Source organism: Anguilla rostrata, chromosome 19 (assembly GCF_018555375.3).
Source record: "Anguilla rostrata isolate EN2019 chromosome 19, ASM1855537v3, whole genome shotgun sequence".
Taxonomy (NCBI): Eukaryota; Metazoa; Chordata; class Actinopteri; order Anguilliformes; family Anguillidae; genus Anguilla; species Anguilla rostrata.
This window is the reverse complement of record NC_057951.1, coordinates 3,041,952-3,057,302: the sequence shown is the minus strand read 5'-3', so window position 1 is coordinate 3,057,302 and position 15,351 is coordinate 3,041,952. Positions and strand designations below refer to the sequence as shown.

The following is a 15,351-nucleotide window of genomic DNA, read 5'->3' as shown; positions in this document are numbered from 1 at the left end:
GATGTTCAGGTTTTTAATGCCTTCAGGTTCTTGTAGGCCTATCATTAAATTACTCATTAAATGTCATTAAAAGCAAAAAAACTTAAGAGAAAAGGTTAATTGAGTACAAACAGCTGAATCTTTGTACTCAACAGACAATCAATTGAGTTTCCAACTTGATAAATCAATTTAGACTATTATCAACAATGTAGAATCCTGCAACATTTCTGGATGCCAACCGCAGTAAAACAAAACAGAAACAAAAACACTCTGGTACAATAGGTGGCGGCAAGCACCTTTAACGTTGGTAGTCCGCCAGTAAAATCAAAGAACTGCGTCACCAAGCGAATATTAAGGAATGGCACTCGAATCGAGATTACAGAAAGTTTCAGTTTCATTTCTTCAGTAATCAGAAAATTACAGGGAAGCGAGCAAGTGGAAGGGTAGCCAGCAGATCTCTGATGAAAATGTCTACTGCCAACCGTATCACCAGGACTATCTGTCAAAATGAAGGCTCTATGGAGTATGGACTGCTTGAACAAACTATCCGGCGAACTGTCACCACTTCTGACATTTCGTGTTTCTTGAGAGACACCTGCAAGTTTGTTATTATTGAAGGAAAAGAAAAATGCTCCGCGACCAGTGCCGTGAGCGCAAACAGCTTGATCATAGCAAAGACATCACTAAGGATTTGCAAAAAACAGCCCGGCGACTGTGTCAGCTGTGAAGATTTACATCTGTGCAAATATCTTGTGTGCGGCAGCTGCAAGTACGGGTATGTAGATGGCATGGGTATCGGTAGGCATATACGTGGTACACTCATAAACGTTTATCTGATGTGTATTCTAGAATATATATTGCCATTAAACTTTTTGTATTTTGTGTAACCAAAATCCCTGACAGGTCTTGCTGACAATGTCTGTTATTTTACTGTTGTATAATTGGTGAACCGGGTAATGTGTTAACAGACCCTAACACCAAACTGTCATCGCGATTAAACCTATCACAAAACAAACAATGGCCACGGGTGTGCCTACATTTTAGTCATGGGCTAGCTGTGGAATCCTCCCATGTATTTTTCACCTGGCTAAATTCACTTTTGCTGAAAAATGTTTGTAATTGATCGGGTCTAGGGGTGACGCTTAGTCCGGCTACCTTGACATTATTCTGTTTTAGATCTCAATCGATCATTTTTATGCTGCAAAATAAACAGATACTCTGTAGGTTATCCTGTTGAATGTTTCGCAACATAATAACATAGATGTATGAGTCACTTAGAACACTTGTGTAATGCAGGGTTGTCTTTAGTGTCAGAGTTCGCAGTTTAACCGTTTTCAGCAGGTGTCATTAACCAATTTTTCTTAAGTAGTTTCTTAATCATGGCATCATAATCTTGTAACTCACTCGATAAGGGTGTCTGCCAAATTTTGTCTTGCTCATATTTTTGTGTAGCAATTAAATGACAGATTTGTTGATGTGTTGCGACATTATTTCTTGTTTTTGGTCAGTAATATTTTTCCCCCCACAACCAAAGACGATGGAATATACGGCTCTGGTTTATATTCATTTACGGTCGTATTTACCTAGTTTACGTTAACCCTTTCAGGAACAAGTGCAAAAAATCCCACGACTTGGACTCGGCCAACAACAGAGCGGCCTGCGCCAGACACGGCCTGCAGGACCTGGGGGCTGCAGAGCTGTTCGCCCTGCTGCTGCAGAATGACCCGTCTCTACTGCCGGAGGTGAGAACCCCGGCCTGCCGCCCAAGCGGAGTCACAGCACACGCCCGGATACGTGCCTGTGTTCAGTCGTTTCTCTTGTTTGTTTTTGTTGTCGTCAATGAACACACCTCCGGGTAGGCTGACAAGAACATACTTATCGAGTGTAAGAACGCTTGAAATCCGTTCAGTTTGAAAGGTACTGTACGTTGATGTCACAGCTAGTGACCTCTTACCTTGGCAAGAAATACTTTGACACTACTAAATCCAGAAATAAAATATACGTACACTTGTACAGTAAAGCGTCCTGCCTTCTGTCATCCATTTTCTCGTAAAAAATATTTTTCACCCTCAAATACAGAACCATTGCTACTGGGAAGAGAAAACCTCGGAAACAACGTACATCAAAGTGCACTTAGTTTTTTAGTCCTCCCAAGAACATAAAAAGAACTTCTGATAAAATCTTGCGTTCTTGCCTCGTTGCGTTCTTAGGTTTGGAATGCTCTTGATCACGTGACCGCTTTACTTCGGCACCTGCTACACACTCCAGTTCCTGGAGATCTGCCATCCTGTAGGTTTTCATTTCAACACACCTGGCTCCCCTAATTGAAGTGAAAACCTACAGGATGATAGATCTCTAGCTGTTGAATGAGGTGTGCTTTGTTATGTTTGGAGTGAAAACCTACAGGACAGTAGACCTCCAGGAACAGGGCTGGTCACCGCCGCTCTAGATCGAACGCGATACGTATACAGTTTGGAGCATGGCTTGCTGCGCATGGCAGGTGCATTGTGGGAAGCGTTGACCTCCTTTTAATCGCCTTTTCAGGTGTGCTCGCATTACAACAAGGGCAACGGTGAGCATGGCTCCTGCAAGTTCGAGGAGAGCTGCAAGGGCCTGCACGTGTGCCAGCACTTCCTGCAGGGCGACTGCACGTTCGGGGACCAGTGCAAGCGGGCGCACGCCTTCGACGCCGCTGCCAGCGAGATCCTGAAGCGCCGGGGCGCCAGCCCGGAGAACGCCGGCGGCCTGTACAAGGCATACCGGAACATGTTCGCCATCGCCGGGCACGCGCACAGCCCTGCGGGTAGGGAACGCGCTCGCGGGACGGGATGGTCACCGTTTCGGATTAGGGTGTTGTTCGCCCTTATGAAAATATACGATATGTACAGAAAATATATCAAAATATATTATCAAGTTATTTCAAAGCTTTGCAATATCTGGGAAAATATACAAGCTTTCGTAAATGTATGTCAATTTACATATATATGAAATATATATGAATACACACACATATATATATATATATATACATTAATAAAAATATATTGCTAATTTAACGTGTATGTCCATTGAGCTGTAATGCATGGCAGTCGCGCTGGTTTAGCTTGTGTGTGTTCACGCTCCGCAGCAGGCCGCCCCAAGGCCGCCGCGGCTCCTGCGCCCGCCGCCGCCGCCGCCGCCGCCGCCGCTGCCGCCCCGCCGCCGCCGACAAGGGAGCGCTCCCGCCAGCCCTCCGTCCCCTCCGCCAGCGAGGCCGACAGCAGCGAGATCTGCCTGTTCTTCCTCCGCCGCCACTGCAGTTTCAAAGGTTCGTCTTTTCCCCTCCTTCCCTTCTTCGTCTCCTCTTCTTCCTCTTCCTCCTCTGCCCTCCCTGTTTCCTTCCGGACGGTTCCGCAGGGCGTGCCCTGCTCTCCTCTCAAGCCTTGCTCTCCTTTTTTAAGCTCTTAAACTCTCTGTATTGGATTATATGTTGACACCTTGCACAAAGGGAAATTTCTTGTACATCGTACTTGGCGAATAAATAATTCTGATTCTGATTTGTCCTGCAGAGAAGTGTATTCGGGTTCACTACCACCTGCCCTACAGATGGCAGATCTATCAGTGGGCTGGAACCACCTGGAAGGATCTGGTGGACATGGAGGATGTTGAGCAAGCCTACTGTAACCCTGCGAACAATGCAAGGTTTGCACCGAACGATTCACAAGCAGCTCTCCACCCAGTGGATCACACTGGCTGGCAGTGCGGTGATAGAAATGAGGGGGCGGGTGCCGTGTTTGAAGGTGGGTGCGGGGGACAGGCCGAGCGAATGCAGCCCTCTCTCACTCCCCATGTGGGCCTGTTCCCAGTAAGGGGATTTCTCAGGTGGATTTCCTCGCCATGACGAGCAGATCCTCCAAAGTGCGCCGCCTCTCCACCGTCTCCTCCGTCACCAAGCCCCCCAACTTCATCCTCACCACCGACTGGCTGTGGTACTGGAAGAGTGACAAGGGGAAGTGGTTCAAGTTTGGCTCTGAGGTCAGTTATCCCCTTTAAAAAAAAAAAAAAAAAAACGCCAGTGTTCCCATCGCTTTCAATTACCCGCAGTGATTGTGACATCAGCATTAGAAAGTTCAGTTATGAACATTATAATCACATATATGTGATTATACACCTTAAAGGGTTAATTGTCAAGGACAAATAAGGCAGTGCGTTTCCAGGAAGTTGTTGTCGACGCCTTATCTTTTTCCAAGGACGGGGGAGCTGCCGGTAAGCACGTCTGCAGCGCGTCTAAGCGCCTGCTCTCCGCGCTGCTCCCAAAAGCAGCCCGGCAGAACTATTTACTCGCGCCGCGTCGCGGGGGAATCGAGACCGGACGGCGGTAAACCTTTGGCCCCGTTTCCTGTAGGGCGATTCGAAAGCGAGGTCCTCCATCACATCCCTGACTCTAGAGAACGCTTACCTGGCCGACACCAAGGGGGAGATCTCCTTCACCGCTGGCAGTCAGCAGTACTTGCTCAGCTTCAAAGGTACAGTGCGGAACCCCCCCCCCCCCCCCGTGTCGGAATGGTTTATTCCTACGCTTTATTTCATTGGTGTCTTTTATTTATTTGTTTATTTTTTGCTTCCCCGTCTTTGCCCTGGGGTCCGTTTTACCCTGCGGCCCGTGCCGGTTCCAAGAACTCACCGCTCGGTTCTGTGCCCCTCGCAGACATGACTCAGCGAAACCTAAAATATAACACCAAGAGAGAGGTTCGAAGGCGGCCGTGGTTCCTTTCCATTGAAGACGTGGAGAAAAAGCTGAAGAGGTAAGTGTGTTACGAGATGACGATGATGATGAGGGTCATTTTAATCACTACCCGCTGTACTCTGCCAAGTTTGTGGACGGAGTGTAGCACAGTGGGTAAGGAACTAGACTTGTAACCGAAAGGTAGTTGGTTTGAATCCTGGGTAGGACACTGCCGTTGTACCATTGAGCAAGGTACTTAACTGAAATTGCTTCAGTATATATCCAGCTGTACAAATGGATACAATGTAAAATGCTATGTAAAAAAGTTGTGTAAGTCGCTTTGGATAAGAGCGTCTGCTAAATGCCTGTAATGTAATGTTTGCTACACTGTGCTGTATAATCCTGTGTGTATAAAGCCTACCTATGATTTTAACCAAAACCCAGATAGGCAGCCATCTTCTAGCACAGTGGTAACCAACCCTGTTCCTGGAAATGTACCTTCCTGTAAGGGATCCTTGTCATTCCAAACCCTAACAAAGCCACACCTCACTCAACAGCTAGAGATCTCAGTGACCTGCTAATTCGTAGAATTAGGTGTGTCGAATTATGTTTGGAATGAAAACCGACAGGATGGTTGATCTCCAGCAACAGGGTTGGGCAGCCCTGCTCTAGCAAAATAACCTGTGTAGGTACATGACAGATGTTTTGGGCAGATAGCCCTTTATTTGAGACACAGTGGATTGCATTGTTCTGTTCTTTAGGACCACTCTGTCATAACCAAAATGATAAGGGTTTCAACCAAGCAGGAGAGTAGAGGGAATGCAGCTCAATGCCGTACCGAGCTCTTCAGTTAAAATCACAATTGGTTGTTTCATCAGTAGTGTGAAAGCATGTCCCTGACTTCCTCCAATGAAGGCATGTCTTATTAAATAGGAAGCAAAGAACTCTGTGATCCAACCAATCAGAGGTGCTTCTGGGTTCCTGCCTGAAATAGCTAGGCTGTCCAACAGTCTATTAAATGTGTTGAAATGCAGTTGGCCTTACCATTTGCTCCATATGTTACTATTTGTCTATGCTGTATTTAATGATCTATTCTTTCTCTGGTAATGAAATTTGAATAGATTGTATTTCCACTTTGGTGGATTCATAGCAGTCTAGCACATTGAAGTATATAGCATTAGAGTATAAGAGCATATGAATAAATAAATAAAGATGAGAACAGGTTATTCTGCCCATCGGGGCTTTCCTTTTTCAAATAGACAATGCACGCGCGAACGAACGCACAAAAACATCCCCTAGGTTTCCCTGCATCACACGGAAAAGTTAAAGTAAAACTGAGGAGTTAGGAAAATACACTCACTGGTAAGTGACCCGATAAACGTGTGCTGAGAGTGGGCGCGGTTTTCTTTGAAGGAGAGTGGGCGTGGCCTGCCGAGATTGACTGCGTGTGTCCTGTCTGTCTGTCTATCTGTCTGTCTGTCTCAGCGGGACTCCAGAAGCTTCCGGCTCCTCTGCTGCCAGCGTTCCAAAGCACTGGGACCAGGAAGCCCTGCCTGAATTTCACTACAAGGTCATCCCAGCACCGCGCACGCTACGACAACACTCTCCTCTCCCCTGCTACCGTGGCGAGAGGGAGCGGCTGTTTGGTTTGCCAGGGATTTAGCCCAGTAAATCTGAATTAGGCATTGCATTCTACTGCTAATTATTAAGTATTAAGCTAAGAAAGGTTGGTACAAGCACAGCGACTGTACAATAATCAGCTGTAATTATTACCAATTGCTTAGCAGACAGCTTTGCGAATTGCAATTTACCATCCATCCAGAATGATAAATGTACAGGACAAAATGATCTTGTGTATAATGTGCTGTATAATGTAGGTGCTGAATGTGTTAGAGGACATTCTGATTGAGTAGCTTTCTACGTATCTACGCAGCGTTACCTGCAACATTATTCCAAAAAGGAAATCCAAATTCAAACCAGCAGGACAGCTAAAGTGGGTCAGGGGGACCATGGTGTAGTCCGGTGGTTCTTAAACTCTGTCCTGGTGGACCACTGTGTTTGCTGGTTTTCATTCCAACCTCAACTGCAATCCCAGAATTTGAACAAGCTGTTCATTTTTCTTAATGAGGTGCTTTTCGTGTTTTAGAGCTGGGGTCCCCAGTCTTATCCAGAAAGGGCCAGTACATAAAGGGTGCACACACCTGATTCTGCTAATCAATCACTAGAGTGGTTGCTAGGCACCTCAATTAGTAGAGTCAGGTGTGCGCGCCCACTGTTACTCTGCTCAGCGCCTTTGTGGTATTTCTCTGAGCGCTGTACAAACAACATCGATTTGATTTGATGATTACTCTGCCCAGGTCATGTAACCCATGGTAACCCTTTGGTGAATCCCCCTGCCCGCTGTGCCACAGTGCCGCCAGCGTCTGCGCCCGCAGAGCCTCGGTGCCCGCGATGCCACGCCGGGCGTGACTCCTGCCCTCTGTCCCTCTCCACAGCTCATTCTCCTGTTGGCCACATCCATGGAGTTCCAGGAGGTGGACCAGCAGTTCAAGCAGACCATGCCCAAGAGCACTGTGCACAGCATCCAGAGGATCCAGAACCCCTGCCTGTACAAGTTCTTCCAGTGGTGAGCACAGCGAGACATGCACACACACACTCACATGCACACAACACACTCAGCATTGTACTGCAAAACTTGTGAGGACTTCCGACTAATTTCCATTGACTACATTCATTCTGTAACCTCTAACTCTAACCCTAACCCCAACCACTACATGCCTAACCCTAACCCTAACCCTAGTCTTATCCTAATTCTAAGCCTAAAACAGCCTCTTGAAAAAGAGAGGACCAGCAAAATGTCCTCACTTTCCGTAATTTTCCTCATCTTTCTATCCTTGTGAGGACATTTGGTTCTCACGAAGATAGTAGTACAAGTCCACACACACACACACACACACACAGGCTCACACACGCACACACACACACACTCACTCACACACACACTCACTCACTCACACACACTCACACACACAGGCTCACACACACACACACTCACACACACACAGGCTCACACACACACTCACACTCACACTCACACATTCGCACACACACACACTCACACACACACACAGGCTCACACACTCACATACACTAACACACACACACACACTCACACACACACACAGGCTCACACACTCACACTCACACAGGTTCACAGACTCACACTCACTCACTCACACACACACACACACACTCCCTCCTTACCTCACGCTGGCTCCCTGTACGTGCGTGCTGGCAGGCAGGAGGAGAAGATGCGAAACAAGAATGGAGGCCGGCCTGTAGACCAGCGGCTCCTGTTCCACGGCACTAAGCAGTCCCTCATCGAGACCATCTGCGAGCAGAACTTTGACTGGAGGATCTGCGGCACCCACGGGACCGCCTATGGCAAAGGTAAACCAACCCCCCCCCCCCCCACCACCATGCTCACCATGGTAACCAGCACCGGGAGTTTTCAATAACGGGAAAGAAGGTTGGGTAGGTAGGAAGAGAATAAGCTGCTAGCAAACAACTTACGATACAAAAACAATGGAACATACTAGATTGAATAGCCATATGTGTTCCATTTCGTTGTTTTGTTTATAAGCGTTTTCAGTATGGTCTAGCTTAGACTTCAGTTAGCATGCCTGCACTCTGTAGACTATAACCTGTTTTTTGCTAGCCGATAGCATATTGCGTGCTAGCATGGAGGGGCCGGTCCTGTACCAGCCCCTAACTGCTCGAAAGACTCAGCGAATGCGAAGAATATGACCTGGCACATCCTGCTTCTGAGTACAAATATTCCAGCAGGTATTCAATGGAGCGCACCCCACCTAGCGCTAGAACACGCTCACGCGGCTAAGTGGCACACGATGGACGTGCGCTAACGTACGACGGCTAACGTGCCGTATGCATTTTAAACCTTTGTCCGCTGTGACCGTGCCAACCACTCGCCAGCATCCAGAACCATTCAGTGTGACCCACTGAAGATTTGGGGGGGGGGGGGGGTTGGGTTTCTGCTGTGAGGAATACTCTGATTGTGAATGTAACTAGATACTGGCTACATGGGCTAGCAGCCATGTTGTGGCATAAATCAGCTGTCAAAATGTCTTACTCAAATTATCGACATCATCCACCCCATCCGTGCTGCAAGATCACATTGAAGATGACATTCTTTTTGTAAGAGGATAATCGCCACTTGCTGCTCGCAATCTGAAAGTCTCTCTGCATGTACACCTGGCTGTGAAGGCCTGTAGGATCCTACGTTGTACCCGTCCGCCCAAGTTCCGCGAGTTTGGTGTTTTTTTTATTTTAATTTTTTTTAATTTCCCCCACCCTAGGAGGACCAAAAACTTTACAGACTTTACACAATATATATATATACATTCAACAAATTTGCACCCATGCATATATTCATATTCTCTCACATGCTTTAGAGTTACAAATGAAAATAAAAAGTAAAGAAAACGTAAAACATAAACAACTAAGACCAACCCTCCTGTGTTACAATTTTTTTCCCACGCGGCTGTATGCTGTGCAAGTTTGCCTACATTCGTGGCAATCTTCCCCTCCATCCCACAATGATGTTTGACCTGGTTCTTAAATCTGTGCAATCTCAAATCCTCTACATTTGATGCTTGAATTATAAATCTTTTGGCGAGTAATATAATTATCTTTTTTATTGTAGGACATTTGTCATCCAAATCGCCAATCAGATTATATTGTAAAGTTCCAAATCACGCATATCCTGAATATAGGAATGGCCAGTGCTGTATCTCCATCCAAAAGGATGCTATGACAGGACAGTACCAAAACAAATCCACCGATGATTCAACCTCCTCTTTGCAGAATCTACATAGGTCAGAGTGCTCCAGTCCCCATATCCTTAACATTTTTCTAGTAGGTAGAAATTTATTTAGTAATTTGTACTGAAACAATCTTGTGAATGTATCTAGTGTTGTTTTATATATTAAATTAAAAACACGCTTCCATGGGATAGGTGTATCCATATAATCTTCCCAGCTTTTGTGAAAGCTATATGAAAGAGCTGTTAAATTGCTAGAAGCCATGTTAAAATCATATAATTTTTTATTAATACTGTAATTTTTTTGGACCCACCTAAAATTTCTAATGTCTGGTCTACAGACAAGAATCCAGCCAGATCCCTTTTTAACAATTTTCTTCCATTTACAGGGAATGGAACTGATTAAAATTTTGCAGGGGACACACATTTCCATAAACCATAAACCAATCTATTGTAGGACATGATTCCTCCATCTACATCTAAAATATCTTTGAACAAAACTATACCTCTATTAACCATTGGCAGCCACACGAAAGGCCTCCCCTCCACCAAAACACTTGAATTCAGCCAAATTGCCTGCTGAAAAATTCCATCAACGTGTTCTGGTGTGTAAAATTGAAAATGTAACCATGATTGCATAGCTTCTTTTAGAAAAGTTGATGCATTAGGCAGTATTTCCTCTGTAATTAAAGGAAAGTGCAGGGGTTTTAACTGTAAAAATGGAAAAGGCTTGTTTTAAAAAATTGGATGAAAAGTACATAATAATCTATATGAGAACCATCTTCATGTTTATTATATATGTACTCCGCTTCACTTTTTCTGGTTTGTTATTACAAATGAATTTAAATATTTTTTGCTCATATAATTGAAAAAATGAATTATAAGGTGATGGAAGAGACATAAATAGATACTTGAATTGAAATACAATTAGTGAGTTTATCAGGGCAAATTTTCCATAAAGAGAAAGGAGTACGCCTTTCCACGGCTGTAATATTTTATCTATTTTACCGATTTTAGAGTTGAAATTTGCAGCTACTAGTTCTTTCATATCACTTGGAATATGAATACCAAGGATGTCCACCGGTCCATTTTATTGGAAGACTGCATTGTAGTTCAAATTTTGTACCTTTTAGGGAGGCAATTCTAAGTAAGTTGCATTTTTCATAATTTGGCTTTAAACCAGAGTAAATAGCGAAGTTATCCAAATCTTCTGTAAGAGCTTGAAGAGATGCTAACTGAGGAGATATTGGGACATTTGTATCATCTGCATACATTGAAATTTTTGATGTTAACCCTTTAATTTCTAAACCATCAATATTATTATTTCCTCTAATTTTTACGGCCAGCATTTCTATGGCCGTTGTAATTAAGTATGGGGCCAGTGGACCTCCTTGTTTCACACCTCCAGACAGTTTTATACCTTCAGAAAAATAACCATTGTTAATTATTTTACATACAGGATTATTATATAATACTTTGAGTCAGTTTCTTAAGGATTCACCAAAGTTTAAAAAATTGAGACATTTGTGTATAAAATCCAGTCTAACCTTATCAAAGGCCTTTTCAAAGTCAGCGATAAATATCAAACACGGTTTTTCATGTTTATCAAAGCATTCTATAATTTCGAGTAGTTGGGGAATGTTATCTCCGATGTATCTTCCCTGAAGGAAGCCAGTCTGATCATCAGTGAATGATGTCTGGTAAAACCTTTTTTTATACAATGCGCTGTACATTTAGCAAGAATCTTTGCATTACAACACTGAAGTGTCAATGGTCTCCAATTTTTTAGGTGTACGGGGTCTTTATATTGACCATTAGGGTCCTGTTTTAATAAAAGGGAGATTACACCTTCTCGTTGTGTATCTGAGAAGGAACCTTTTTCATATGGTTAATAATAACATGTAAGCAGTGGACCTCTAAGAGTGTCATCGAAGGTCTGATGTAGTTCAATTGGAATTCCATCTAGCCCCGGAGTTTTCCCAGGTTTAAACAAATTAATTGCCTTGAAAAGATCATCCTCTGAGATAATCCCTTCACAAGAAATTCTTTGTGATTGTGAAATTTTTTTAGAATACTTGTCAGGAAAGAATAAGGTACATTTTTCATCTGTAAGAGGCGTTGGGGCAGTGTCAAAGGAATATATTTTCGGGAAGTATTTATTTTCTTCCCTTAATATTAATCTTTAGGTGTTATCACTGGTACATTGTTATTAATAATTAATTTAGATTTTTTTTTAAGTATTCCAACGTTGAAGTTTTAGAAAGAAAGCTGTAGCTCTCTCGCCTTTTTCTAAGTAATAAGTAATTATTATTAGTTCTTTCTTGGTAGAGGCATTCCAATTCTTTTTGGTTTTCATCCAATTTATCGAGCGTCTCATTGGGTATATTGTTAGAACTATCTACAATCCTATTTAATACATCAATGTCTTTTCTCTGTTTAAAAATGATTATTTTTATTTTTTTTTGCAAAGAAAATTTAATTACATGGCTTTTAAAGGTACACTTAAAAGCATCCCATACTATATGAGGATTTGTTGAGTTAATATTGTAAGAAAAAAATTCTGTGATAAATTCATTTGTTTTGGTTATAAAATTAGAGTCATTTAACAGGTGTTGATTAAATTTCCAGTACCCAGGGCTACGTGGTATTTCAGTGAGCATTAAATGAATTGCAATTCATGGAGTCTGGTGTTGCTGAAGTCAGCAACAGTGTTTGTGTCAAAGTAAAAGTTCTTGTCTTTAACTATAGTGCAGATCTGTGTAAATATTTGTCTTGACGCAGTTAATATAGTTTAACTGGATTATGAATGATCCATGTTACACTTTCTCCTGGTCGTGTCTCAGCGGGATTTAAACGCGAAGACGGGCGCCGGTAACGAACGCTCGGTGTCTGTGTCTCGCAGGAAGTTACTTTGCCAGGGACGCCAAGTACTCGGACCGGTTCTCCAAGTCCAGCGGCCAGACGAAGACCATGTTCGCCGTGCAGGTCCTGGTCGGGGAGTACGCACAAGGGAAAAGCAGCTACCTCCGCCCACCCGAGAAAGCCAGCGGCCAGGACTTCGACAGCTGCGTCAACTCAATGAAAGACCCTACTATTTTCGTCGTCTTTGAGAAATACCAGATCTACCCGGAGTACATTATCGAGTACAGTACTTGATCCTGAAGTAAAGAGTCGCACCGTAGACCCGAAATTCAACTATGTAGAAAAGATAAGACGCGCTAATGTGCGCTAAATCAAAAATGGCTTTCGCAGTTTTACTGATATTTTGTGAGCTTGTATACAAGACTGTGTGTAACAATTCTTTAAAAAATGTTTTTGCTGCGAGTAATACAATATCTGGAAACTAATATTTGCGATTTAAACATATCTTTGTAGTGGGATAAACTGGTGTCAGGTCACTTTTGTATAATTTAAAACTTTGCTGTCTTCTGTGGTCTTTAACGGGCTTATGTTTTTAAATTTCAGACCTCACTGTTAATTTCATCCTCGCTGTAAGGGGATCTAAACCAATGTAGAATACCAGACAAACTGGGGTGTCTCGTGGCATAGCCCGTAGAGCGCTTTCCACATGCTCATTGGGAGCCGCGACGTCGGCAGTTCGAGTCCAACTGCCAACCTTTGTCGCACGTCTCTCCCTCTCAATTCAATTCAATTCAAAATGCTTTATTGGTATGACAAGATACTACTTATGTTGCCAAAGAACATACGCCATTGAACACATGAACATATACATGGACATACAGTTTACAGACATATAGGCTTACACAAATAGGCTCACTGGTTGTCCCTTTGTTTATGGCAAGCTGTGATGTAATTTGCCGCTAGTCTGATGCATTTTTGTGTTCTCCTAATAAATAGGGGAGCTTTTGGTGGCCATTTAGAGTTTCAAATTCAGGGCATATTTTTGCAAAATTCTGGTAGAAATTTTCCCTTATGTCCAGGTATTTTCCCCGTGAGAAAGTGTAGCTCTGTCTCCACCACTCCCTGACTGCCAAGGTTTTTCTCTGTTTGCTATCTGTCACTGTGGTCAGGTAGTCAACCATGGTGTACAGTCTGTTTAGGGCCAAATAGCAATCAAGTTTATTTTGGGTTTTTGTTATTTTTTTCCAATAGGTCAAATATTTTTATTTTTGTTTCATTATAATTGTGTTTGGTCGAATTCTGTGAGCTAGGAGGATGTCACTGTCCTGAGACTGACTATTATTAGTGGTGTTAGGATTTTCTTCAGTGAGTCCCAGGACCAGTTGATTGAGGGGACTCTTCTTTATATTCATCTATTGGCATTTCAGGGCTTTGTAATGATAACAGTGGGGGTCACTCATATTTTAAGGGTTTTCAAAATTTGATGGGTCTTTTCTGAATATTAATTAGTAGTGGATACTAATTAATACCCTCTCTCTCCTCCTAGTTCTTCCTGTCTCTCTACACTCTACTGTCTAATAAAGCTGGGAAAAAAAGAATACCAGACAAACTATTACTGTAAAATCCGTTCCGTGTTCCTTTTTACAATGGTGAGTTTAAAATAACAATTCAAAGTTAAAAAAAACAAAACAAAATGATGCTTTTTCATAAATTACGGTTCAGTGTACACAGACATCCCAGAGTAGAATATTACTACTGTACTGTAAATCAAAAATCTGTCTCAACTGACTTACCTGATCTGACTGTCATTGACACTGCTGTAGAGAGAGCACTTCTGGTGTTTTTTTGGATTGAATGCCTCAGATGTGAAATAAATGATTCTACTCCCCAATTTTTGTTGTGAAATTTTGGTGACTTTGGTGTTAATGTTCTGAAATGTTCAGATTGCAAAATCCAGAACCAGGTACTATAAATCCAAAGAACAAATTGTTTATGACCAACACAGTAAACAATTTTTTTATGGTCTGATACCAGTATCTTAGCTTCAGTGCAGGAATATGTTTGACTTTGTGAGCTGTTTATAAACCAATATAATGGAACTAGAATCAAGATGGCAACTGAATCAAAGTAAAGAGACCTTTCTGAGAACTGCATAGTAAAAATGAGTAATGAGTGGTGACTGTACCACTGTGAGCGCCCTCGTGTGGGCGACAGGGAGAATACACAATTTAAGCTCATGGCTGAGCTTTGATCAACCTGTTGGCATTCCAGCACCATCTGGTGAAAACACTGTTTTTATCCACTAGGGGGTGCAATTGCTTTGACTAATGAATGAGTCCATTCCTTTCAGTAAGTTTATCAGTCATTTTCTTTAATCAGAGGGTTCGGATAAAAAAAGACCCCAGTACACATTTACTAATGCACAAGGAGTTTTATATATATATATATATCACATATTTAATATAAGCTGTGTTTATTTTTTGACTATTACACATTTACATGCAGAGGACATTAAGGTCTTTAGTATAGTGACACTCCCAAGCCTTTTTATTTCCTGAAAATCCAAATGAACAGGAAGAGGGCTTTGGTGCTTCTAGAAAGGGTAAAGCCAAAAAAAAGTATTATGAAGGTGCTCTTTGGAAAAAATCGGGGGGAAAAAACGATAAAATAATGAATACAGCAAGTCCAAGGCACTCTTCTTAGAATAAAAATCTTTTGTGTGCCTTGGACTTGGTGTATTCACTTTCTTATTTCCTGTCTCCAGTTTCTAGATTAAATTAGAGTATAATTTTGTCACATTTGCCCTCAGATTTATCCTACAAAATACAACTTCATTACCCAAGACCGCTTGTAAATAAGAATATATTGAAGTGGTTGGATAGTCGTGTGTTATATTATCACCAACAAAAAAGTAAAACTATCATTTGCCTCTCTTCTGGTGGATGGTGAAGTGCCATATTTGATA

The 15,351-nt window shown here is 42.6% G+C and overlaps 1 protein-coding gene across 1 annotated transcript; it reads left to right on the top strand.

The window, feature by feature from the left end:
* The first annotated feature begins 243 nt into the window (after window positions 1-243).
* On the top strand, window positions 244-14,277 carry LOC135245666 (protein mono-ADP-ribosyltransferase PARP12-like). Its single transcript, XM_064318877.1, has 12 exons — window positions 244-754; window positions 1,586-1,721; window positions 2,524-2,782; window positions 3,107-3,286; window positions 3,528-3,660; window positions 3,825-3,993; window positions 4,364-4,484; window positions 4,667-4,763; window positions 6,170-6,254; window positions 7,180-7,310; window positions 7,983-8,134; window positions 12,427-14,277. Exons 1-12 carry the CDS (start codon window positions 441-443, stop codon window positions 12,678-12,680), a joined length of 2,031 nt encoding a protein of 676 aa, XP_064174947.1. The 5' UTR covers window positions 244-440; the 3' UTR covers window positions 12,681-14,277.
* The last annotated feature ends 1,074 nt before the right edge of the window (window positions 14,278-15,351 follow it).

Coding starts and splice junctions, on each gene's coding strand:
- LOC135245666 (XM_064318877.1), top strand. CDS start 441: ATGAAAATGTCTACTGCCAACCGTATCACCAGGACTATCTGTCAAAAT. Junction 7,311..7,982: donor CTGTACAAGTTCTTCCAGTG/GTGAGCACAGCG, acceptor GCGTGCTGGCAG/GCAGGAGGAGAAGATGCGAA. Junction 8,135..12,426: donor CGGGACCGCCTATGGCAAAG/GTAAACCAACCC, acceptor TGTGTCTCGCAG/GAAGTTACTTTGCCAGGGAC.